This window comes from Xenia sp. Carnegie-2017, unplaced genomic scaffold (assembly GCF_021976095.1).
Source record: "Xenia sp. Carnegie-2017 unplaced genomic scaffold, XeniaSp_v1 HiC_scaffold_19, whole genome shotgun sequence".
Taxonomy (NCBI): Eukaryota; Metazoa; Cnidaria; class Anthozoa; order Malacalcyonacea; family Xeniidae; genus Xenia; species Xenia sp. Carnegie-2017.
Window position 1 is genome coordinate 982,288 of NW_025813481.1, and position 27,063 is coordinate 1,009,350.

General features: G+C 36.9%; 1 protein-coding gene across 1 annotated transcript; it reads right to left on the bottom strand.

The window, feature by feature from the left end:
• Positions 1-160: 160 nt before the first annotated feature.
• On the bottom strand, positions 161-26,893 carry LOC124439002 (coiled-coil domain-containing protein 180-like). The gene is made up of 46 exons (XM_046989194.1): positions 26,724-26,893; positions 25,672-25,856; positions 25,175-25,272; positions 24,082-24,145; positions 23,393-23,444; positions 23,179-23,245; positions 22,527-22,564; positions 22,283-22,417; positions 21,726-21,888; positions 21,522-21,618; positions 19,967-20,086; positions 19,264-19,343; positions 18,542-18,630; positions 18,402-18,449; positions 18,132-18,206; positions 17,330-17,458; positions 16,936-16,980; positions 16,459-16,518; positions 16,160-16,215; positions 15,953-16,091; positions 14,508-14,544; positions 14,380-14,396; positions 13,807-13,957; positions 13,181-13,256; positions 13,011-13,092; positions 12,520-12,613; positions 11,878-11,990; positions 11,387-11,454; positions 11,159-11,305; positions 10,593-10,653; positions 10,087-10,202; positions 9,151-9,235; positions 8,807-8,905; positions 8,041-8,231; positions 7,716-7,768; positions 7,006-7,162; positions 6,838-6,933; positions 6,365-6,434; positions 5,695-5,836; positions 5,391-5,551; positions 4,800-4,937; positions 4,620-4,731; positions 3,979-4,050; positions 3,771-3,863; positions 1,803-1,879; positions 161-596 (listed from the first exon to the last, which is right to left on the bottom strand). Exons 1-46 carry the CDS (start codon positions 26,796-26,798, stop codon positions 468-470), a joined length of 4,452 nt encoding a protein of 1,483 aa, XP_046845150.1. The 5' UTR covers positions 26,799-26,893; the 3' UTR covers positions 161-467.
• Positions 26,894-27,063: the final 170 nt, after the last annotated feature.

A 27,063-nucleotide genomic window follows, 5' to 3' on the forward strand; every position in this document is an offset into this window, starting at 1 on the left:
GTATATTGATACTTTGTGTGGGGGGATTTGAACCTCCCTGAACCCCGTCCTTTCAAGGATTGGGAGGTGCGCACCCCACCCCCCAATCCTTGAAAGGACGGGGTTCAGGTAGGCAAATAATGGTGCACCCTCTCCGTAATACAATTCCTGCTTCATCCTGTTTTTATATGGCAATTGTTTAAGTATTTTTTACACATAAATTTTATCCACTTGCTGTGATTTGATAAAAAAAAGGCAACGGATTTTAGCATTGAAAAAACATTTCGGCGAGCAATATCGAAATTTCGAATTATTCCGATGACAAATATTGTTTTAAAAAATATGACGGTGACCATTGTCCATTATCATTATAAATATTTGACAAAAAAATAATCTTTTGAGGTAAATTTATGATAGCTATTTGTTTAAGGGCTTGTCCAACAATACTTAACGCATTTTTACCACTAATAGAAATAAAAATAAATACTTCAATGTAAGTTCTGTATCCTTTGTAACGAAAAGCGCCATTTTTCCTGCCATCTTTCTTCTTCGTGAGAAGCGTTCTCTCCGTAATTATTGATTTCGTTGACGTGGGCGAAGAATTGCGCTTTGTAATCCTGAAGAAAAAGCATGTAGTTTAATGTGTGTATTTTAAGTGTCGTGTTTACGTGGGCAAAGAATAGTGCTTTGTAATCATGAAAAAAGGATGTAGTTTAATGTATTTCAAATGTCGTGTTTGCGCGGGCAAATAATGGTGCTTTGTAATCCTGAAGAAAAAGGATGTACTTTAATATGTGTATTTCAAGTGTCGTGTTTACGTGGGCAAAGAATAGTGCTTTGTAATCATGAAAAAGGATGTAGTTTAATGTATTTCAAATGTCGTGTTTGCGCGGGCAAATAATGGTGCTTTGTAATCCTGAAGAAAAAGGATGTACTTTAATATGTGTATTTCAAGTGTTGTGTTTGCGTGGGCAAAGAATAGTGCTTTGTAACCGTGAAAAAAAAAGGATGTAGTTTAATGTGTGTATTTTAAATGTCGTATTTGCGTGGGCAAAGAACAGTGCTTTGTAATCATGAAAAAAAGGATGTAGTTTAAGGTGTCACTTTAAAGTGTTTATGACAACAAATTTTATCATAGAATTTTCTAATTGCATGTAAAGAAAATTGAAAGTGACCTAATATATTTTTCAATACAACTGTGTTATTTTATTTCTTTTTGAAGTTGTTCACCTTTTTTTCACAATGCAAATAACATCGTTATGACATCGCACTGCATAATTAGCATTGAGAAATTGTAGCTCTTGTCGACGGTCAGCAATAAAATATATAACTTTGGCGCATTTACAAATATATTCATCTACACATGTATGTCCATGAAATTGTTGTATTTGTGCATAAAATTCGATGTGAAAAATTGATGGTCTACGAGACTATGAAGTCATGAAGATTTTATTTGCATAATGAATAAAATAAAATATCTCGACAATGAAAAGGTTGCAAGGTCATTTTAAATGTTCTTTGCGATACAATCAAAAAAATTTGTGACAAAATTTCGAATCACAAAAACTTTAATGCAAGTTTCCCTTTACCTCGGTGGAGTGAGAAATTTGTCATCTCCACATCATGTTTAATATTGCCGAGAATAAATTAAAACTACTTAATGTGTTAACACGGAATGACTGACTATCAATTCTCCAATAGCTCAAGAGTTAACATGCAATCACGTGAAAACAGAAAGGCCATTACTGTTGCGGGAGCTCATTTACGTATGACAACAAAAGATGAGCATTTTAAATGGGCACCAAACTCTTTTTTGTGTGTACCTTGTAAGCCTCGTCTCTTGCGTTAAAAACTGAGTGGTGAGCGGCAGTTATTTTGGAAGTTAGCACACTTGGTGTCCGTAGAGAAGGTCAAGGAAAATGTCACTTGTTGATAAGTTGATGCATTGTTTAATTGTGAACATCAATTGCAAAATTTTAAAGCAATTGGTGTGCTACGGGTATGGAAAATGGAGAGTCATGACTGTCTTTTAGGGAATCAAGCAATGGGTGTGCTAAGGGTATGGAAAATGGAGAATCACGACTGTCGTTTAGGGAATCAAGCAATGGGTGTGCTAAGGGTATGGAAAATGGAGAATCACGACTGTCGTTTAGGGAATAAAGCAATGGGTGTGCTAAGGGTATGGAAAATGGAGAATCACGACTGTCGTTTAGGGAATCAAGCAATGGGTGTGCTAAGGGTATGGAAAATGGAGAATCACGACTGTCGTTTAGGGAATCAAACAATGGGTGTGCTAAGGGTATGGAAAATGGAGAATCACGACTGTCGTTTAGGGAATCAAGCAATGGGTGTGCTAAGGGTATGGAAAATGGAGAATCACGACTGTCGTTTAGGAATCAAGCAATGGGTGTGCTAAGGGTATGGAAAATGGAGAATCACGACTGTCGTTTAGGAATCAAGCAATGGGTGTGCTAAGGGTATGGAAAATGGAGAATCACGACTGTCGTTTAGGGAATCAAGCAATGGGTGGCTAGGGTATGGAAAATGGAGAATCACGACTGTCGTTTAGGGAATCAACAATGGGTGTGTAGGGTATGGAAAATGGAGAATCACGACTGAGGAATCAAGCAATGGGTGTGGTATGGAAAATGAGAAAAAAGGAATGGCAAGGGTATGGAAAATGGAGAATCACGACTGTCGTTTAGGGAATCAAGCAATGGGTGTGCTAAGGGTATGGAAAATGGAGAATCACGACTGTCGTTTAGGGAATCAAGCAATGGGTGTGCTAAGGGTATGGAAAATGGAGAATCACGACTGTCGTTTGAATCAAGCAATGGGTGTGCTAAGGGTATGGAAAATGGAGAATCACGACTGTCGTTTAGGGAATCAAGCAATGGGTGTGCTAAGGGTATGGAAAATGGAGAATCACGACTGTCGTTTAGGGAATCAAGCAATGGGTGTGCTAAGGGTATGGAAAATGGAGAATCACGACTGTCGTTTAGGAATCAAACAATGGTGTGCTAAGGGTATGGAAATGGAGAATCACGACTGTCGTTTAGGGAATCAAACAATGGGTGTGCTAAGGGTATGGAAAATGGAGAATCACGACTGTCGTTTAGGAATCAAGCAATGGGTGTGCTAAGGGTATGGAAAATGGAGAATCACGACTGTCGTTTAGGGAATCAAACAATGGGTGTGCTAAGGGTATGGAAATGGAGAATCACGACTGTCGTTTAGGGAATCAAGCAATGGGTGTGCTAAGGGTATGGAAAATGGAGAATCACGACTGTCGTTTAGGGAATCAAACAATGGGTGTGCTAAGGGTATGGAAAATGGAGAATCACGACTGTCGTTTAGGGAATCAAGCAATGGGTGTGTTAAGGGTATGGAAAATGGAGAATCACGACTGTCGTTTAGGGAATCAAACAATGGGTGTGCTAAGGGTATGGAAAATGGAGAATCACGACTGTCGTTTAGGGAATCAAGCAATGGGTGTGTTAAGGGTATGGAAAATGGAGAATCACGACTGTCGTTTAGGGAATCAAGCAATGGGTGTGCTAAGGTTATGGAAAATGGAGAATCACGACTGTCGTTTAGGGAATCCTAAAATCTCGCTGGGTGAAATGTAAAATCGTTCAACAATACGCAACAATTACAGGCGGTGATTGTGAGTTTGATGAAATGCGTCTTATTGGAAGTCCCGATTGTGGTGAATGACCTAATGCAAGCTTAATTTTGTATTTGAATCGAAACCTTGAAATCACAACAACGATGTCTCAGTAAAAGGATATTAGTAAGAACATCTTGGGGTGAAAAGCGAAGCTCGTTTGTTGGTATGCCTTCCCACTTTCCACCAGGTTTGCTATAGAACTCTGACTCTTTCTCTGTAAAATAAATCTTTTCTGAAGAACAGCAATTGTGATAAACTATTCGGGGAAATTTGTACGTCCAGCAAGGGTTTTTATGAAAGCTTTTGTCATTGGAAGAATGGAGTCCTACCTTGCTCGTCCTTTGGTGGCTTCGCTCTTTCCAATAAAATTTGTTTGGTACTCTTTGGTTTGTCCCCAACTTCTAAAGTATTGTAATACCAAATTGTTTAGTTATTAAATCTAGTGTCTGAAGGAAAGAAGTCATGTTGATGTCGATGCGTTGTGAAAGATGTATTGAGTAAGACATGTTGAAGGAATCATTTTGAAGAAGACATTTGGAAAAGTTACGTGGAAAGAAACATTTCATTTGAAGGCATTTTAAAGAAGTTATGTCAAAGATGACGTTCTGTAGAGGACATCTTAATGAAGTTATGTTGGAGGAACATTTTTAAGAAGATATCTTGAAGACGCTTTGTTGAAGGAAACATTCTAGAGAAGGCATCTTAAAGAAATCATGTTAAAGGAAATGGGTATTTTGAAGAAAGCATCGTGAAGAAGCTATGCAAAACAAAGAAAGAGAGGATGACCATGTTTCGATGATAAGCACTGGAGAAGCAGATTTTAGAGATGGTTACTTGCCGTAGACGTAAAGGCATCTTCAAGACGATGTCTCCAATGCAGAAATTAAAAGAGATGAAAAAGAGATGAAACACTTTTGAAAAAGTGTTGAGAGAAATTCTTCGTCATGATATTAAATATCGGTTGGCTTACTTGCAATCTTTACGTCATCTACTGTCACCAATCCATCAAATAATCGTGACATTTCTGCACCGGTTCTCGACACTTTTTCAACAAATGTTTTCGCTCGTAGTATTGCATTGCTCTGTTTGTTAAAACAACAACAATGGTTGAATTATTGAAACAACATTAAACAATGAAAATCACTCTGACCTTTACTTCATCGATGTAATCTTTCAAAGCTTTTAATTTCAAAGCACTTCGCTCTTTCTCGGCATCCTTCAATTCTTCGAGTTGTTCACGATTCTTTGGATGGCCAAGTGCCGGACGCAACCTATGTTCGTGTTCCTTCTATATATAAGCAGGAAATACTCTTATAAAGGTTGTGAATTGATGACTTATTTCGGCATGTTTTAACGAAAAAAATGTTGAAAGGGACACGTTGAAGACGACATGTAACGAGGATTTGCTGAAGAGACACATAAAAATAATATTTAGCTTAAGGAAACCTGTCGAGTAAGACATGTTGCACGAGACATTTTGAAGGCATGGCGAAGAAGACTTGTTGAAGAAGATATGCTAAAAAAAGACACTTGAAGAAGACAATTTGAAAACCAAAATTTACTAAAATGCATTGAAACGACGAGATCGTTGTTGATTGGGTAGTTGTGATCTGTTTTTACCAGCCAAGCGTATAGATGCTCTGATTCTACAGGAAGGCTCTTCTATCAAAAACTATCACTGTGCGAAAGAGAGCTTGTCACGATAAAATAGAGGATGACAAACAAAAACAGCTTCACTTACTCTTTGATTCTCGAAGGATGCCACTGTCTCTTTTTCGCGCTGCTCCATTTTTTTCTTGTAAATTTCATTCTCTTCCATATGCCTTCTTTTCAATGTCTGGTGTGCTAATTCTGCCATTTGAACTGCAAGCATTTGAAGCCTTTTCAGCTGACTTCGCAGTTCTATGAATGTGACCAAAGAGAGCATAAAATATATTGGATTGAGGCTTGCAATGAAAAACCGCGTACCATATTGCTTCCTTTCTTTTGAATACAACTTATGACGTCATACGAAAGTAACAAATTACCTCATCGTTCAAACTGACCTTGAATGCAAGAATTGTGGTATTCTTCAGCTTGCGTCCTGTACGATTTTAGTCTTAGTACTGTCGTTTGCGCGTATACATCGAAATTGTCCAGTATTGTTGAACGTGTGGCTAATCTTGTTCCTTTCTGACGATAGTAGGCCTTAAAAAATGAGGCAATTAGAATCGCAGTGGCATCTAAGAGGCTGTTTACACGATCCCAGCTAACCGAGATTCAGTGAGGCGTGAAAGGATTTTGAGGCATTAAAAGGAGTCAAAAACTTCAAGCGAAAAAATTACAACTTTTCGTTAAACGCCGGAAGTCATTCCTGTTGCAACTCTCAAATTAGGCCAAATTGGTTGTTTTCATTTTTAAATGTTTTGCGTATAGTTATTAAATCGGAATATTGTGAAATTGCCAGAGAAGATTTATATGGTGATGAGTATTGAATCGTTTTCATTTGCCAAAATCATTTAACGCTTGACTGAATCCCGACTACCCGCGGGCTCATGTAATCAGCCCCTACGTGAGACAATGGTGGAGGTGAAATAACTAGTTTTGATAAGGACGTCAAGGAACTCTTCGTGAAATGAAGGATATTTGTGTATATTACATATGGATATTTGTGTATATTACATATGGATATTTGTGTACATTACTATTGGCTAATCAGCTTGACATTGTACTCACTTCTCCAGTTGTTAGCAAGCCGTCTAAGGAATATTTCAAAATTTGCTGGATTATAGACAAGAAGTCGGTTCTAAAAAGCGAGATACTTTTTTTTATCAAAATCGTAGAATAGGATTTCGACGCAGTTTTACTTTTATTTAAGTTTCTTGGGAAACGCAAAAATAGTTAAAATAATATTTTCGAGTTCCTTTCTAAAGAAACAACCGATTTTCCCTTCTATTTTTGCTTTTCCAATACATTTTTTGCTCTTTTTTTACCATTATATTCCGTGTTTTCCTCACCCCAACAAACTCCTATCTGCTCTTTCTCATCATACTCTCATCTGTTCATCCTCATGAGGTGCTATCTACTCTTCTTTATAAAGCTCTTATCTGCTCTACTTTGTCATACTTTCATTTACTCTTCCTTTCCATGCTCTACCTTATCCCTCATTCATCTGCGCTACAACACCATATTTCCTAGGCTTAGCTTACTTTGGTTCTTTGTCAAATTTTTCTCCAAACACCATATATTTGCGCTCATATTTTGCAAAAGCATCTTTTTTTAAGACACTCGAGCGGCGAATCGTGCTGAAAACAAACGATAACAGCTGACGAGCATACATGAAGTAAACGTTGTTTTGAAGTCATGCATGCGCATACTTGGAGCGAAAGTTTCGCTGGCTCATTGATTGTGTCGATTGCTTGGTTGTTGGTTGTGAAGACGTCCGTTTCTCCATGTCTGGTGGCATTGTGTTCGAGGTGTGATCTGGTGCTGACTGATTATCTGACTCAATCACAGGGAGTTTCGAGGGAGTGGCTGCAAGATAGGAAATTTATAGTAAATACCTGGTTTGTGACAGTTTTAGTTTCTTAAGTTTCGTTTGCACTCAAGTTTTGATAAAAAAAACTTTCCAGGTTGAACGTCAGGCTAGAAGTCTGGCTTCCACAATGACCTTTCAATCTCTTCATTCGTTCGATCGAGTGCAATCGTCCCAATGGTTCCTAGTCTATTTTTACCTACGTACGCACGTGAAACGCACGCGGACAATACACGAAAGTATTTAAATAGAAACGTCAACAGAATGCCATGTGCACTCAGTGCATTACTTTACTGCATGCTTACAAGAGTAAACCATAATATTATTGTATGTTCACATGAGTACTTCATGATTATTAGTATATGTCCACATGAGCACAGCATGATTATTGTGTATGTTCACATGAGTACAGCATGATCATTAGTGGATGTTCACATAAGCACCCCGCAACAATAAGTACATGTTCATTTAAGTACAGCATGATCCATCAATATATGTTCATAAGATATTTGTACGACTTTTTGAGAATCTTATTCCAAAAATTCCACTCACTTGATTTTTCAGTTTGTGAGCTTCGTCTGATGCTTTTGCTGAAAGATCTTGATCTAGATATACAACGAAATGATGCATCAAATTTTCAACGAAGTGAAATCATGTATTCATATACTGGTCTATTTTCTTTAAGTGTATGATCAAACCATCTACTACACAGTACTACACAGTACTACACAGTACTACACAGTACTACACATGTATACAACTGGTAATTTGTAACAAAATGACTAACGTCATCCTAATATAGCTACACTGGTCGTGATCTATATAGTTCAGTTGAAAAAAACGTCATAAAAAGCCAGCATAACTTATGTATTCAAACCTTCGACCATCCTTTCTGCTCTTTTTCCCTTTACTTTCTTGCTCCTCGTCCACATAAGGTAGTTCTCTGTCCTTCAGAGCAGCATAACACGCATCTTGATCGACGAGCAAGCAGTCCAAGTACACTGCACGATCAACAAACTGCCTAAAGACTTGACGTAATTCATCCACGACGTCATCACACGTGACTTGCTGAAAGAAATGAAATTGTAATGATTGACATAGCAATTTAAGAGTCAACAGTTTGCGATTAAAAAGTTTTCAATTCAATGTGAAAAGTCCTGCAATTCTTGATCTCAATCCTGTTGAAATTATGACAGTTGAATTATTATGTAGAGGAACATTTCGTCTTACTTCAGGTAACTCTCGAAACCAATGATTTAGAACCCAATCCTCTAGATGTCTAACTTCCGTGACGCCATCTTGAAAGGTGGCAAAATCAAAACTCAAAATGAAAAATAAGCTAAAAGAAAGTTTAAAAAGCCCAATCCTATCAAGCATTTTAAAACTCAAACCTAGACTATCAACTTCGCAACTGTCCATTAGCTCAGGATATCGTCGGTCTTCCCACCTTTAAAGATGGCGGCTTGCCTCACTAGTAACTGTAGAATTTCGGCGGAGTTAGATATCTACAGTAGACTGGGTTCCAGTTCATTGATCGAAACACACAACAGTTCGACACACTTATCTATCCGGGGGTAGACTTTAGAATATTAGTTTATTTAAAACACCGACATGGCGTCCGTGACGTCATAAGAGTTTCGCACCTCCTTGTCCAAATTTGGATTCCTCACTGCGTCGATATACCGTTCTACTTTCCCAAGGCTTGTAATCAGATTTTTGGATTGGGCATTGCTTTGGGAAACCTATCAAATAACGCGAAAGAACTATTTTATTGAGAAAATATTTGATGAATTCAAATACAATTTTTTCGTGAACGTTCATGATGTAACATTCCTTTAACATCACAACGCTCCTTTAAAATTGATCCTCTTAATCAAAGCATTTTGCCCGACAACAAAACAACACGATGAAAAAATATCCATGCGCAAATAAAAAAAACGCCATCGAAAGTTTATATAAAAATTTTAGTATAATGCTTTATATATACCTCTGTTTTTATCTTAACTTGTGAGTTTGTTATCCACCTCGTGAATTTCTCCATGAACGTTAAGTCAAAGAGATGATACTTGAATCTAAGAAAAATTACGGTGGCACGTGACGTGTTGAACTTACACAATTTACGTTATCACGTGACACGTTGAATATTTGAAAATTACAGTGGCACGTGACGTGTTGAATTTAAACAATTTACGGTGGTACGTGACGTGTTGAATGTGATCAGATGTTTCGAATTTCTACATTCAACTTTAATTCCAAGGATGGATTAACCCGATGGGTTTTTTGTGGGCTGAAATGCAAGATTGGATAATATTTCGGTGGCTACTTTTCGCCAGACCATGTTAGACTTTTTTTAATTCTTATCTTCTTAGTATGACAGAGAGATTTTTGGAAGTGTGCTGCATCAAACATTAATCACAATTGCTTTTCATCAATTTGTTTGGCATCCCTCCTGTAGCCCTCTAGCCAAGGCTTGGAAAGGCGCGCACTCTTCAACATCCCTCTTGTACCCCTCTAGCCATGGCTAGGAGAGGTGCGAACTCCTCAGCATCCCCCCTGCACACCTCTAGCCGAGGTTAAGAGAGGTGCGCACTCCTCTGACACCCCTCCAACATCCCTCATGCCAAAAGCTAGGAGAGGTGCGCACTCCTCAGCATCCCTCATGCACCCCATCCAACCAAAGAAAGGAGAGGTGCACACTCTTCTCACACCCCTCCTGCTCATCTCCAGCCAAGGCTAAGAGAGGTGCTCACTTCTCTCACATCCTTCTTGCACCCCTCTAGCCAAGACTAGGAGAGTTGTGCACTCTTCTTACGCTCCTCCGGTATCCCTCTAGCCAAGGTTAGGAGCGATTCACACCCCTCATGTACCCCATCTATCCAAAGAAAGGAGAGGTGTGCACTCCTCATTTTTCCTTCTCCATTACCTATCTTCTAGCTTGCCAGCGTATTCAAGTGCAGCTTCTAAACGCTTTGATTCCATTCCTTCAAGTTCACCCATAATTGTCCCTTCTGCAACGTCAATCTTATTTGCCAACCGTTCCTGCAAGAAATTGTGCAAGTATACGATCTGACTTAGAGTATAAATCAAAGGCTTGTGACCAAATACTGGGGAAATTCATAAAAGGGAGAGTGTTCAATGACTTTTGAGCGATCTTATATCGCCGCACTGCAATAGACTGCGATATACGTATGTTCGATTTGTGGTTTGATCATCTAAATTTGAGCTTGACACTGCTCTGAATTGAATTGGATTTCTAATAAAAAGCACGCACAACTCGTACTCAAAAATATTTGTTAATCTATTATGATTTATGAGTGCTTTCGTTTACGCAAGAAACTTTCACAGAACTGATACAATTTTTACAACTGGCGTGATTTGAACGATAATGTTTCTCAGACTGGCAATACGATATATATGGTAAAATATTACCAGTTTTTTTCTGTATTCTTCAACTTCTTCCAATGAGAAGTTACCTCCTTCTGAAAACACTCTAGATATGTAGAAAAATATACAGACTCGTTGGATATCACCTACAGGGACCGGCTGCACGAAGCCTGGATAGCGTTATCAATTGGATGGCAATTTTTTTCAAACGCTTAAAAAACTTCTTAAAAAGGAAAAATATAGCTAAGCCTTGAACCGAGCAGTCACTGAAATAAAATAAAAAATTTCTTCGTCGCAACGAAAATACAAACACTTTTTTTACAAGTTTAAAAATTTTACTATCCAATGGATAACGCTATTTAGGCTTCTTGCAACGGACACCAAAAGTCCTTCTTTGGACTGCACTAATCTGGATAAGCTACATCTAAAACATGTAACTATACTCTTGGGTTCAAATCATTCTGTTCGATCACTCTAATTTGTTGTACATACCTTACCACAGGTACTTCAATAAACGAATATAGAGCTCACTTACATAACTGAGAAACGTCGATGGCAATATTTTGCCCACGAATGCAAAATGAAGACACATTGAAGTGCAAAGAACCTACTTAAAAGACTTTCTGAATCTTGCATTGGAGTTTCTAAGCGACGATAACATTCCATCCAAATCGTGACGAAATTTGCGCAATGAACTTCTTATTTCATTCATGTATGTTTCCACTTGTCCGCTGACGTGATCTTGAATAGCCAACAGTCTGAAAAAGACAATTTATAAACCGGACGTTTTTTTGTGCAGTGTCAAAAAAAGTGTCAAAACTCGATGACGTCATGCTTACTCGTGAGTTTTCGTAGCCGACGTAAAAGTTGCCTCCAGTTCTTGCACGGATTTCTTGAACTTAACGGTCTGTGAAATGAGATTTTACTAGCCAGGCAGTATTTCAAAATCTTTAGAAAAAGTTGCTGTCTAACTTGTGCGTTGCTTTGCGTTAGAATACTATAGTAAAACACTTCATTTAAGAAACAAAAGATGTTTACTGTGTTTGAAAAGGCATATTCAAACCGAGGAAACATCAGGGAGAACTCGGGAGCAGATCTGCGGAAACACTTTTTATCATAAAAAAATGCAAAACAGATAAATTAAAAACATATGTTTTAATTTTTCCTTTTACATTGATTTGCAAATTCTCTTTGATTGATTTAATCGATTGAACTAAGATCGGATAACACAGGCCAATGCAAACTTAGCTGTAGACCAATCAACGCACGCGTTTTATTGTTGTTATTTCATAGAGTCTCAAGAAAGATTTTTACATCTCTCTATTCTCACCTGCTCGTTATGTTCTTCGATCATCGTTTGAAAGCGACTTCGAAATTCGTTTAAAGTGCAACTGATGCCCTTGGAATGGCTTTCCACCCTTTCTTGATGAATGACTAACTCCGCTAGAAAGATGGAAAAATGTACAATATTTCCTTTCCATAGCAATGTCCTCCCCACCCCTCCCCCACCCACACACAGTTGCCATTTTTTTGAAATTTACATATAAAACTCTCTTACAGGGATGCATAATTTAGCAGACCGCTGGACAACTGGTCCCAGAAAATTTTTGAGGTTTGCACAAAAAAATTTACTTAAAAGTAGAAGAGAAAAACGTTGACATCGAAAGGGAAAAAAGAAAGAAAGAATAAGTGTCAGATACATACACACACAGAAAGAAGTCTTAGCACTAAAAAAGTAATAAAACAGTTAGACAAAGTCATCTTTGCAGCTCTTACACGTCATTTCTTCATCTACAATATTCAATTGCAGTGAGCGACACAAATATACCATTCAAAATGGATTAGTAAAAAAATTCACGAGGCAGTTTCTAGCACAAATACTCTCGTTGGTCTTGAAGTCTTAAAAAATAAAATATTTTATGCAGCCCTGCTTCCTTATATGATATTATGTGACATAGGGAAATTTGCCTACCTGCTCTCACGTTGTGGACATCCTGCTCAGCACGTGACGGTCGCGGTTTATGCAAATGAAGTCGCAAGTCCAGTTCGCTATTAAGCTCCTCGGCCTGCATTGTAAGATAAATTTTCATGTCAAATATTTGCATTCCCAAGAAAAGAACAGCAAGACGAAATATGTTGAAAATGTTTTATGCGTGGATTTCGCATTTCATATCACATTTCCCCCCTTTTTCTCCTTACGCATTTACACCAAATGATTTGACAAAAAAACCGACCGCCTTATTACGGACGAAGAGAAAGAAATCCTTTCAAAAGACTTGAACTTTTCCAAAAAAGTTAAACATTTGCACCTTTCTAACACCCTTTGAAAAACTCTACAACCATCTTAAACGAGAACCCGTCTATGAAAGATCCGAATTTTTTCCATACTCCATCAAACAACTCGCGAGAATGACGTGAATAATAAAGAAGTTCTTTCATTCTTTAAAATGTCTTGAAGCATACCTTTGCCGCCACAATGCTGTTTGCCCTTTCCATGGCGTCGATTTTCCATTTTTCTAAAGACTCCAAGAACTGCACTCGTAACCTAATATGTACGATACGACAGAAGGTCTTTCACATTCTGGAAGATGGGAAAATTGACGATTGGTTGAAGTATTTATAGTTCGTCATACTGTTGCCTGAGTTCCAAGATTAGTTCATCTTGTATGATTAGTTTGTCCGCGTAGATATCGCCATTGTCGTCCATACCTGATGGTTAGCAAAAGAAAAGAATATGAGTTAAATAATTTATCTTGTTACACGAAAAAGACGAAACATTGCAGCAATAAGTGTGAAATTCATTACTTAGGAAACATACACCGAAGAAAAATCATCATGAACTCAATCTTTGAGAAAACAGGAAATGTCTTATCTCCGTTTTCGAGTTCGAAATAAATTTTTCTTCGGAGTGTGTTTCTTTTTATAAAAGTAAAATTTCAGCGTTCCTGTAAATGTTTGAGTTAGCACAGGGAAACGATATTTGAATATCATTGTCTGTTATTGCTTTCAGTAGCGAAGTCAGCATCTTTAAAAGATCGAACTGGCTTCCCACTGATATTACTTTCAATGACGGGAGGAATAAAGGTAAGAATATCATTTTAAATTGAAGTAATTAGCGATATCATCTCTACAAAGAGAAGCTACTTAGGTAAACGAGGAATTGTCAATTCCAATCACTACCTTTCAAAGAACATCATAATACCCAAGAGAACTATGTTAAAGTTGAATTTGGACATATAATTCAATCTTCTCTGAATACCTGGAGCGTCCGTTAAGAATGTCATTGATGTTTTCATACTACGAACACTGGCTGACGATACAGGAAAACTGTAATCACCAGGAGAGGTTATGATGTAAAACGTTGTTCCATTGGATGTTTTCAAAATTTCTTCCAATGAATTTGGTGATGTCTAAAAACATGAGAATTTTGAATTACAGAACAAAGAAAAACATTGTTAGTTGACGTAAAACTTCGTACGCTGCACCCTCCCCTCTCTGATCGACGCCCTTCCTACATGAAAGATTCTTTGATCCAAGATCGTACGCTGCACCCTCCCCTCCCTGATCGAAGCCCTTCCTACACGTAAGATTCCATCATCTAAGATAATCCATGTACATAGGATTCTTGGATCCAAGGTCATCTACTTAAATAAGATTTCCCAATCCATAGCTATCCACCTTTATAAGATGGCTTGGTCAAATGTCAGTCTATTTACACGGGATAACCTTCAGAAAGAGTTGATAGACACCAAACTATTCCATTATCAAACGTTTTAAATGCGTCATTCATCAAATAAATTCCAAACAAGAGTTACAGCGGGAAATTTCATACCTCCAGAGATGCTCTATCTGTAAATAACAACACAGAAATTCAAGCTGAAGAAATCGTAACTTACAGCAATGGTGAAGGAAAATAAGAAGTGAATGACCATCTTGCAGTTAAGACTGCGTTATACATACTTTGTCTGGGACTGTCTGGTGTAATGGAAGCTCTTCTCTATATATGCGAGAGAAAAGAAATGGCTTCAGTAACCAGTGAATCCTTTCATGATTTGAACAATAATAGCTTAGCAACTACCCAAACCGAAAGTTTTAGATCATTTAATGCATGGTCTGTAATAGAAGTTAAAGTCTGTTGAATCCATTTGTTCTCACAATTCAATACCAATCTATTTATTTGTTGCTTCCTATTTGACGTAATTTATTAAGATTTTAGTCTTTGTGAATGGTTTTGATGATAAAAACTTTTGTTCGTAAATGTTGATCGTTCAGGCTAGTGCAGTTATAAGAAAGACTGTTGTTGTTCTTGTTCACCAAATCGAACGACTCTTATAGTTGTCTACCGCTAAAAATATTGAAACGTCATTCATTCTCACTAACAGTCCTTTGACCGTTCACTTTATCTAAGCTATATCCAGTGGCGTAACGGGGGGTGTCTATGCGTTAAATGACGGGGAGTGAGGGGCCCCGGACAAGAATTACCATATAAATTTATTTAATAAATAAAGCACATTTTTAGGAATCATTATCAATAATATGATACAACTTTGTGATTTTAGTATATTGTCAATAAAATATAAATGTTTTTTTGTTGAGGAACCTTTAGAAGTGCACTCTCAACAAATTAAAATACATGTATATTCTTGCACGAAAAAATGTCACATAAACTGTGAGTTGAAACAGAAGATAACTTACTCATCTACTCTGTTGACTTATTTTTCATTAAATTTTCTGAAATTTTCATACTTTGTAACAAAGGACCGGTGAAATCTAAATTGTTTTTTAACAACTCATTCATGCTTTCACAAGCTATTCAAAATGCAGTTTCTGCTTCACTTGAATTTTCCCTTTCTTTTTAGTTTTAACATATGAGAGAATGAATATACGAGGTTTTTGTTAAATTATAGTCTACCAAACATCTAATAAATGGCTATTTTGTACCCTGGTTCTCTTAAAAAATATTTGCCATTTGTGTACGGGCCAACATTTTTTAGAGGAGGGGGAAGGCAGTCAGGACATTTTCAACCATTTCAACCTTATTTACACGACTTTCCAGAAAATAACCCCCCGACTATCCTTGTCTGCTCGAACTTTTTTAGAGGGGCTGTAGCTCCCCCAGTCCCCTTGTCTGATACTCCCATGTATATACGTGAAATTACTTTATGTCAATACAAGATAATAGTAGAGAAAATATTAAAGTAATATATACGACCATTCAACCTATTTTCTAGTAGAACCTATGGGGGCAATGGCCGACGAAGGGCCCCCGGTGATTGTGTTGCGCCACTGGCTATGTCCTTCTTTGTTAATGTAGTTGCTTTATGTGAACCTCTAGTCTGCGATGTGACGTCTTCACCTATGTATTAGTCCTGATGTATTTTTCTTGGTATTTACTTATCCATTACCTTTTTGTTTGGCTGCGGTTTATTTCTGTATACGGCAAAAAATGCGCAAATCTCGCGATCGTATATGTTCAATTGAGCTTTTATTTTGTCTGGATACTTGCAAACACATTCCAGTTGAGTCGAGTGGAATATTTTATATCTAAGTGGTGGAAATCGCAGTATATAAATTACATGAAAGCAGGATATGTGGGAAACGTATATACGTACCCTTCTTCAATTTCATCGAGAAGTGAAAGCGCTCTGATTAAGCTTTTTTCCAACGCCTGCGAATGGACGGTTATTATTTTATAATACACGAAAGACACTTTCACCATCGTCTGAACAACACATGCGCAGTACGAAAAAAAAATCGTCAACGAATTGTCAAGAGTAGAAATAGTGTTTTCCTTTTGTCAAGTGCTTTACAATTTTATTGTCTGTCAAGAGCATGAGTCACCGTATTTGTTTCACGTAATCTCTAATGATCAACAATACTAAATTCGTGTGGCTTCAATATCCAGTTTTACCTCCTGACTTGACTCTTGGCGCATTTTATCCATTATTATATCAAGGTTGGCTTCTTTGACCTACATAAGGCAGACAAATGTACTTGTATTAAAGACATGTATGTACTCATGATCATGTTATACTAATAACAACATACATTGATGAACATGTTGTACACATGAGAACATACATTGATGAACATATCGTACACATGAGAACATACATTGATGAACATATCGTACACATGAGAACATACATTGATGAACATATCGTACACATGAGAACATACATTGATGAACAAATTGTACTCATAACAACATACATTGATGAACATATTGTACACATAAGTACATACATTGATGAACATATTGTACACATAATTACATACATTGATGAACATAATATACTCTTAAGAACATACATTGATGATCATGTTTTACTGCGTCAAAATCCACTGTTCATTCATTTTAGATACTTTATATTTAACAAATAGCTACCTGGTTGGCTGCATCATGTCGATGTCGTTCTTGTTCTAATTTTTCCTTGGTGTATTTTAAAGTGAAAAACAGATTTAAATTGATGTTATTTCGTCTTTGTTATCGTGTAGTCTCAATAACTACTCGGGCTTTCATATGGTTCGAAATTTATTTTTGAAAACTATGATGTGGCACAAATGTTTTTTACGAAGGGCTGTAGAGAGAATGACTGGTGAGTTTCTTGTTGCGTCATTTAATTCGCTTACGACTCATAAGTTTTTGGTTATTTATTAAATGACCAAAATACAGATTTCGGGAAAATTTTCGTGAGAATAAAGTAGAACGATTCAAAGCATAAAAATTTCTCTTTATAATAAAAAACCCCGCACACAAACACATTGATATTTCATCGTACCTGCAAGGCTCGTTCTTGTCTTGCCATTCCAATTTCATGCGTGTCCCAGATATGCGCAGCTCCTTGAAGGAACCTGAACAGCGAGCGTAAAAGATCATCTTGATGTATTGCCGTATTCTCGACCGTTTTCTACATTGTAAGATATTCATGAGAAACCGTGATTGATTTTTTAACGATTGTATAATTTGAAAATGAAAGATGGACGATTAGAAAATCCATGCACGAGAAACAGTGATTGATGTTTTAAGGATTGAATAGGTTGAAAATGAAAGATAGACCATTAGAAAATCCATGCACGAGAAACAGTGATTGATGTTTTATGGATTGAATAGGTTGAAAATGAAAAATGGACGATTAGAAAATCCATGCACGAGAAACAGGGATTGATGTTTTAAGGATTGAATAGGTTGAAAATGAAAGATGGACCATTAGAAAATCCATGCACGAGAAACAGTGATTGATGTTTTATGGGTTGAGTATGAACGATAGATGATTAGAATGGCAATGTGAAACTTCTGGTACGGCATTTTGACTGTTACAGCCAAGAGATCAATGAATTCCAACGTTTTTGCTGTTCGCCAGACACCAAAAATAAGTAACAACACAGACTAACGCGATTCTCAGTCGGCGTTTGCACTTCGCGCTCAAGTTATTTTAAGTGAATTAAAGAAAATTGAACGTAGTAAAATGAGAAAAGGAAGCACCCGTGCGATGAAGATCGATTCTATCTCGCTTTCCTAATCAACACTCTACAAAAAGGCTATTTATACGTGACTATATTATTCTGTGGATATTATGATACCTCAAATATGTCCATTTCGCATTCGTAACGTGACTTTTTTTCACCAATCAGAGGCAGAAATGACTCGTTCAGGATCTAAAGCATCGGAGAAGATTTATTGAGCTGTATTGCATCAAAACTCAAGACGTAAATATGTAGTCTAAACAATTCGTTTTCGTTGAATAAGTTTATCAAACACAGTAAGTCTCCACGACAAAGATGTAGGATATTCACTGCAATGGTTACAACGACTTCGTACGCTTTAAACATGATAATTGGTATTGTACGTACAGCAATAAGTTCCTCGCCACCGATAATGTTATCATTTTCTAGCCGACTCTGAAATGCAATACAAAGACATAGGAGTGAGCAACGACTTTTGAATGGAAACGCTACAAAGTTTTTTAAACATGCAGACATTGATTTCAAACCTTGGTCTTCTCAAGTTTTTCGTTGCAATTTTCCAACACTTCCTCGTAGGCATTCTGTAAACGCTCCATATACTTTTTGTTCGTTTTATCTGTCAATAAATGTTTATAAACAATCAGCCATATTGAGCCTTATGAAACTTTTCAGTTACGATTAATTTTCGTGAGTTTAGTAGTGACAGCATGTTTGCAGGCAGGCTGCCATCCTGAAAGGTGGAAAAACCGACGATGTTCACGACTAACATCTGCTTCTTCTACGTTAATGTACAGTTGCAGAGTTGATAGTCTATATTTGGTTTTCAAAATGTTTATAGAGATTGTTTTTTAGTTTGTCTTTTAATTTATTTTTGAAGAAGAATTTTTTCATCCACCTTTCAAGTGGCGCTCTCGCCTCATCCAATGGCCTCAACTCGCCAAGGTGATTGGGCACTAAATCATCGGGTGAAAATGTTAAAACAGCCATAGCTTGTTTTTTCTTACTTTTGAAATCAACGTGGTCGAGTGCATTATTAATAATGGCAATGGAGTGCATAAAAATACTGTACCATTGTTATTTTGAGAATTTCATTAAAAGCAGCGTTAAATGACGCAAAAATCTAATGCTGTGATACGATGAACAAATTTGGAATTCGACCACTGAAGTCTGTGATCTGTGATCATGTGATCAAAAATCAAAATGCAGTATCGAAATTTCATAATAATTTATATAATCCATGAGTACGAACCAATCTGTAAAGTCAAGTGACCAAGTGCGTTGTTCCATTGATAAACTGCTGCCTTAGTCGATCCGGGCGGTTTCATCTCTCTGCAGTTCATAAAAATAACTTTAAGCAATGTTTATAAAATAAACACAATGAAACGCGTGCGATGATTGGTCTAGATCTGTGTTTGCATTAGCATGTGCAAAAGACATCTGAGCTCAACCAATTAAATCAATCAATCAATCAAAGAGAATTCGCAAATTAATGATGAATAAATTTTAGAGGAAAGTTTAAAACGTTTGTTTTAAATTCGTCTGTTTCGAATCGCCATTATTTCATAAAAGAAATAAAAGATGTTTTTCGTGTTTGCACAGGCTTATGCAAACCTCGTAGACCTTTGTGAGAACTCTCGAGCATGTGCAACCCTCGACCTTCGGTCTTGGGCTTGCACTTATCTGCTCTCGTGTTCTACCAAAGGTCTCCTCGGTTTGCATAAGCCTGTGCAAACACAGTAAACATCTTTTACTTCTTAAATATTGTATGTCAATTAAAGAAGACGAATTTGCATGGGTTTATTAAGACAACAAGCATGAAGTGCTTTGTTTAACAAACATCGATTTAAACTTTACAATGAAGAATTTAAAAATATTCTTTGAGGAACCTGAAGTCGCATTTGCTAAATATTTTTTTACTATCCGAGCCAAGACATCTATTTGTCTCCATATACCTTAATGAATTCAACAGTTCCAAACGCTTTTCATTCAGAGAGTTTTGAGCTTCCCTCATCTCCTCCACACATCTCGACACTTCCAGTGGATGGCGTACTTCGTCATTGTTCATATAGTCACTATCACGTTAAATAACAAACGATGAAATAATACTCACGAAAAAATATTATTTCAAAAAACAAATAATCCCGTACCAAAAAGTAGGAGTTTTTCAAAAATAAAAATAAAACAAAACGCTCTGTTTGAGCATGAAGTTCGCTTTCAATTATTTTTACATTGAATATAGAAAAGCGTTACACACAATATGGGAATATTTGACTCTGAAGATGACTACCGCTAATGTCGTCAAAACATCAGTCGACATCGGCACCACAGTCCCATTTAAGACTCTACTATGACCTGGATGATCTACATCTACAAACCTATAACATCGGCAACACAGTCCCATTTAAGACTCTACTATGACCTGGATGATCTACATCTACAAACCTATAACATCGGCACCACAGTCCCATTTAGGACTCTACTATGACCTGGATGATCTACATCTACAAACCTATAACGATACTCCCGAGCTCTAACCATTCACTTCAAATTCATTAAAGTGGAAGTATGACTTTATTTATTTTTGATAGAAGAAAACCTTGTAACACGTTTAGAGTGTTTTACGCAAAAATTCAAACGAAATTTGTTTATTTTTTATTGTTTTGTGAGCGTTTAAAGTCGACTCGTTCATGTACCATGAACGTTATTCTAAGAACTGAAAACCGCGACAAGTGTGACGTAGATAGGGTAACACTTCAGCTCAGAAACGTGTTTATATCTATGAAATAATACTGGAGTTAAGTGGTATTGCAAAGGTTTTGAGATATTTGCATAGTTGACAGCTTTTCAATAAAATCAACGTCTTTCGTGGGAGATTTGGGCGGAGAAATTTCGACAATCTCATCGCCAAAAAAAATGGTAACTGACATATCCCCTTTCTTTGTCGGGAATATTGCTACAGCCAGTTACCACGCACCTTTTCGGCATAAATGCTTTGAAATTCAACGAGAAAACGCTTTCACCAACCATTTGTTATTCAAACACATCCTTGTAGATGTGAACAGCTTACCCTATCTACGTCACGCTCTCAAACACGCCGTGAAAACAAAACGGCAATAAAAAATGACATGTTTAAACGTCCATAAAAAGATAAATGTTCCCTCGAATCAATTTTTTTTCTTTTTACAGTCACACCACGCAGTCAAATTTGCTTAAATGAAAGCAAACACGAAGATCATAGTTCCACTTTAAGTTTTATCTCCGAGATTTTCTCCCACGGGCAATTATTTTTCTATTTCTCTTCTATAAATCATTTATCGTTTAAAGCCATGTAAACATATAGCAATAAAACTAGTTGTCCTATTCCCCTTCTTTAAGATGTTATTGGCTTTTAGTAAAACACACAGTTTGCTGTGCTAACGTTGTTTACTGACCGAAAGCATGGCCGGCTCGGAAGCTTACTGGAAGAAAGATGCGACAAGTTAAAAAGCAGCATATTTTTGAACTTACACAAATTCTTCGATGGCTTCGTTTGTTTTTAACTTTTTCCAAGTTTTCAATCGTTTCTCCCAAACATGGTGATGTTTTCTTTCCAGTTCGACGACATCTTTGCGGCAATAGATTTAGTAAGAATTGCACAATAAAATAAGCAAATTGTCATTAGCAGGACAGTCCCATAGTTCATGCATAAATTGAATATATATCTCTCCCAACCTTTATGTAGGGTAGCAATAAGGTCTGCGTAAGATTTTCTGTTACAAATTATCGTCGCGTTTATTTCTTCAGCTTCGCTCTCCATCAAACGATGGACATCCGAAGGCATTAGGAATGCAATGTGTTCCAACTTTGCATTGAAGCTTTTAAATGTCTCGCAAAGCTTGAAATTGTAAAGAGATGAACATCTAAGGATATGCATGAACACATAAGGATATGCATGAAAATATAAAAATATGGACTTTTATGGGTTACGCATGTGAGCAAAAACCTCGACATGTTTGCAATAGTACTTAAGTACTCAAGTCTAGTGTCTTCATCTGAAGTGATCTGATGTTGAAACTTGAAACCTTATATACTCCAGTCTTGTGTCTTCATCAGAAGGGATCTGATGTTGAAACATGAGTCCTTATGTACTCCAGTCTTGTGTCTTCATCATGAGTGATCTTATACTGAAACATGAGTCCTTATATACTCCAATCTAGTGGTTTCTTTTGTCTAGATTCAATACGTTATCTAAGTAATTGTTAGCACTAAATGACTAAGGTCGTACACACCATCTCATAACGATCCTGTTCAATAGCATGGAACGTCTTTTCGAGTTCAGTAACGTATTCTTTTCTACTTGAACAAATTTCCGTGATGCAATCCCAAAGTTTGTACAGATCTTTTAACGAGTATTTGACTAAATCCTAAAACATAAGATCATAGGTTCGAAAATTTATACAAATAAATTAGGGGAGGGGTGTTAAGGCAAATTATGTATTGCTGCTTCCCATTTCGATTGCCGCTGGCCCTTACCTTATCATCGCTATACAACTGGGTGACTTTAGAAAGTTCTAAAACAACAAAGACAAATATAGCTAAGTAGTCAGAAGCGTAACTAGAACGTTAATTGGGGTGTGTATATTCATATATTCAGTTGTGCCCTACTGATTTCTTTTGAAATTCAAATCACTTTCAAAAAAAATCAGTAGGGCACAGCGGAATATATGAATATGCACCCACCCACCCCCACCCCCCCAATTAACGTTCAAGTTACGCCTCTGTAAGTAATATACCATATTTGGATGCAAATATCTGCTGCATTTAAGTGCTTCATTTGTTTCTGATTAAAAGTTATTTTTTTTCGCAGGAAAAAAATCATTACACTCTTCGTTCACAGGAATCGCATTTTTAACGGTTGATAGTACAGGATTAAATAAGCTTTGCCAAATTTCACTTTCAAAAAGGTTTTTTTCGAAATTTCTCCTTGTAGAATCATGAGCTACGTACGAGTTGCCTTAACATTTTTGAGTTCATTTTATACTTAATAAAAGCATTAAATTACAAAATTACTTGTCTCCACCACAATCAGGCTCCATTGGAAGAAAACCAAATAGGTTTTAACGCAATGTGTCGATGCTTCATTCAAAGACGTGTGTGAAAAACAATTAAAACATCACCACAGTACCTTCGTCATTCGCAAAAAAACTTTCTTTAAAGATTTCACTCGCTTCCACTATGCGCGGTTCAATTTCCTGAAAGCAATATACGACATCAGCCTTCGTTACTCCTGTTCAAAACTTCAATTTCATGTTCACAACAATTCACGTGTTTTTTTTTAAATAGAACAGATTTAAGTGATAAAGTTTTCATTTCAATTCATAGGGTATTTTTACACTCACAGAGCTAATCACACCAAGTTTTTCGTGAAATTCGTCCATGGTCACATGGTGCCTAACATGAAAAGATTGTACAAGCAAAAATGTTCAATCTGAACCAAGATTTCTTTTAAAATTGAGAGAAATTCCTTTTCAACCACATTGGAATGATTTCCACATATCATTACACAAAGGATTTTCCCATAGCTAAATTTGCCTAGGTACTCAATTCCCTTCTCACCGCTTATGTAAGTATTTAAGTTCTTAATCTAAACGATTTAACCTCGTGGGCAGTGTGGCTATACATGTAATTTTTTACTATATTTGATCTGACAAGCTTAGATTCTCCCCCTGCTTTATACAGCTGCAAAGTTCAAAACAGAGAGCAGTGTTCAAAAAGGTCATCCGACCGAATCTTGTAGTCTTGATTCTTAAGGTGCCTTGGTGGTCAACTCTTCCTTTCCTCCTACATACGTCAGTTGTTATCCCTCCCGCTCTATATGTCTCCCATCCTTTTACGTCACAAGGTTGCTTTGTTGTTTATATCTCTACCCTTCCTCCTAAATTTTTTGATTCTTAAGGTGCCTTGGTGGTCAACTTCTTCTCTTCCTACATACGTCAGTTCTTATCCCACCCCTCTCAGTATGTAGACATTGGCAACTAGCTCGTGTATGCAATACACATTAACTACTTTAACAGCACACAACACTTACCTTTCCTTACGACCTTCACTGATTTTCTGAACAACACTTGTTGTTTTCACACTGCCATGACCGGCTAAAAGATAATGAGGATGATTGACCGTTATGGTAAACGAAATTTCGTTCCCAGGGCCTTTTGGAGAAAAACTTAACTGCGCATGTCATGTTTCCTTGGAAACACAAAATAAAGCGAGTGATGGTGAGTAAGTAAGAGAGCTTCAAAGAGCAATGATGGATAGATGTTGGTAGTTGTCAGTGGCGTAGCAAGCTCGATGATTGCAGGGGTGGGGGGGAACTTAAACCTTAATCCGTAGAAAAATATGGATTTCAAAGGAGCTTAATGCGGCAAAGCATGCACATATGAATATGTGTCCCCCCATCTCCACCAAATTAACTAGTCTGCCACGCCGCTGTTGAGCAAAAAATTCATAGTTTATTGAGTGATATGTTAATAGGTCAAAACTGAACTTCTGTTGAAATAGTGAACTTTGATTGGCTTAAAAAATGTGTGTCAACGAACTGAACCAAGATGCATTGCGCGCTAATCATAGCGTGACGGCAATTTTTTGGGTCAAGAAAATGACGGATTTTGTTATTGCAGTCCATGCAACTCAGAAAAACGATAATTAATGTAAAATCAATGTTTTTTTGCTAACTTTTCAGATAAATTATACGATGTAGTGACGAAATTGAATTTAATGTGCTGCAAGCTCAAAAAAATAGCGATGTAATCATAAACAAAAGCGCGCAATGCATCTTGGTTGACACACATTCTTTAAAGAGATTGTTAGATTTAGATATACTGTTGTGACGGACCGTGCATAAGCTACAAGGAAGTATGAACAAATTTTTCAATTCATATAACAAAGGTTTTAACGTCTAATGCCATGTCGTAAAATTTTTCTCGTCGCTTGCTTTTTCTTTCTTGAAGAATATCAAACCTACGTTAAATATTGCTCTTAACAGTGTATTTTTAAGAGCTACTCAAATTGTACTTAAACGCGACAAAAACGCTGTTCAGAGCATGGTTCATGTCTGTAACCCTTACCAAGTCTTTGTTTTAAAACTTAAAATGTTTATTTATTAACAATGGTTGCCTACTCACGCTCAACATGTTTTACATCAGGAAGTCCCCGCACTTCTTGAGCTTCGTAGAAACTTTCCGTCTTTGTCGTTTTCTCTTTTTCATCAAGAATCAAATTTCTAAACAATATTTTGGCAGGTTTGTTTAAGGGGCTGTTCACATGAGCTCGGTAACCGGGATTCAGCGAGACGTGAAATGATTTTGAGTCATTAAAAGGAGTAAAAACTTCAAGCGCAAAACTTACAACCTTTTCTTACAAGCGTCATATGTCATTTTAGTCGTAATTTTCAAATCAGGCTAAATTATTTGTTTTCATTTTAAAGGTTTTGTGAATTTGCAAAGTCAGAGCTTAGAGAAATTACTCAACTAAGTTTTTTGTCGTGAAGTATTTAATCTTTTCCATTTGCCAAGACGATTTCACGCTTCGCTGAATCTCGGCTACCTTGCTCATGTGAACAGCCCCTAAGATCACTTTTTTACTTAGAATATTTACTGGCGGAATGCATGATCTTGTTCACCTCAAATAAGTTGGGTTTTCTACATGAGGTTCGTTGGGATTTGCGTCCGCCCAAATTTTTTGCCTTCGCGATAGGATTCCCTTGCCATCAGTGAAAGCTGACGGTTGTTTTAAAATTGGAACGCTCAGTTTTCGTTTGGCTTTCGTCGGCTTTCGTTCTTTTTTCAAGGATTTTGTTAATTTTTGCTGAAAAATACGAATAAAACACGTCTACGCCAATGCTATTTAAATTCAGTGTTTAACGTTAGATGAAAGTATGTTAACGTTTACAAGGAATTATTTTATACGAAGAAAGTTGAAGTGGAAGCATGCTAACGTTGTGTAAGGAAAATTATATATGAACAAAGTTGTTAACTGTAAGCTGCAACTGTTTGTTAGCTGGGTGCCTACTCTCGTGGAGTAAAGTTCATAGGAAAAGCAGAGACCACAGAGTCTGCTCAAAAGTGGCGGAAACCAAAGTCAGAATAGCATGAGACGACGAACTTTACCCAATAAACGTCTTCTCTATAGAAAAAGCGGGGAGTCAATGCCCCCCCCCCTGGACACCCTAGGACCGCAGTCCCTGAAGATGGTATGGTAACCGTTTGGTAAATGAAATATAACAATATTATTGTCACATTTTTCTCTGTATGGCCGTTGGTTCAAGCATGATTTTCTTTTGGCGTTTGTTGTCGCCAAGTTTCATTGCCAATATGTGAATTCAAAGAAAGTCGAAACAATGCTCATGGGAAAAAAATACCTATAAATTGGGAAAGAAGTTTTTGCCATTGTATGTTTCATCATTTTCTTTGTCTGTTAGGCATTTATGACTAATAATGATTTATCAATAATAGTTTTAATGTTTAAACAAGACTATGAGCAATGTATACATCCAAAAGACTTCTAAAAACAAGCTGCTTGAAACGCAAATATAACGTGCTGCATAAAGTAATTCCTTCCTAAAAAGTAATTTTACTGTCCAGAGTTTTATTCTCCTTTAAAGTGTGAATCATCATGGAAATAGTTGGACACAGTTGCGCATTTTAATAAACAAGTTCACTTAGTTTAGCATACCTCTGCTTCAAAAATAACGCGGTTGATGCTATCTTGTGGTAAAACACGAACATAGTTTACATTCGCCTTTGACATAATACAACTTTTCGAGACTTTTCGCGAAAAAATACACGATTTTCTTTCAAGAACAGCTTACTTCGGTTTCATCTTCCATCTTTGTTACTGTATCTATAGTAACAATACGCTAGACACAGCGGACCCAAGACGATCAACACACAATGGTCAATTATGCGGTAAAATCTTGCTGCTTTATTTATTTATTATTAATTTTCGTAAAAGCCTTAGAAATCATCCAGTTTATTTTAAAAGAAATTTTACGTGCTTGAATTATTGATTGCTA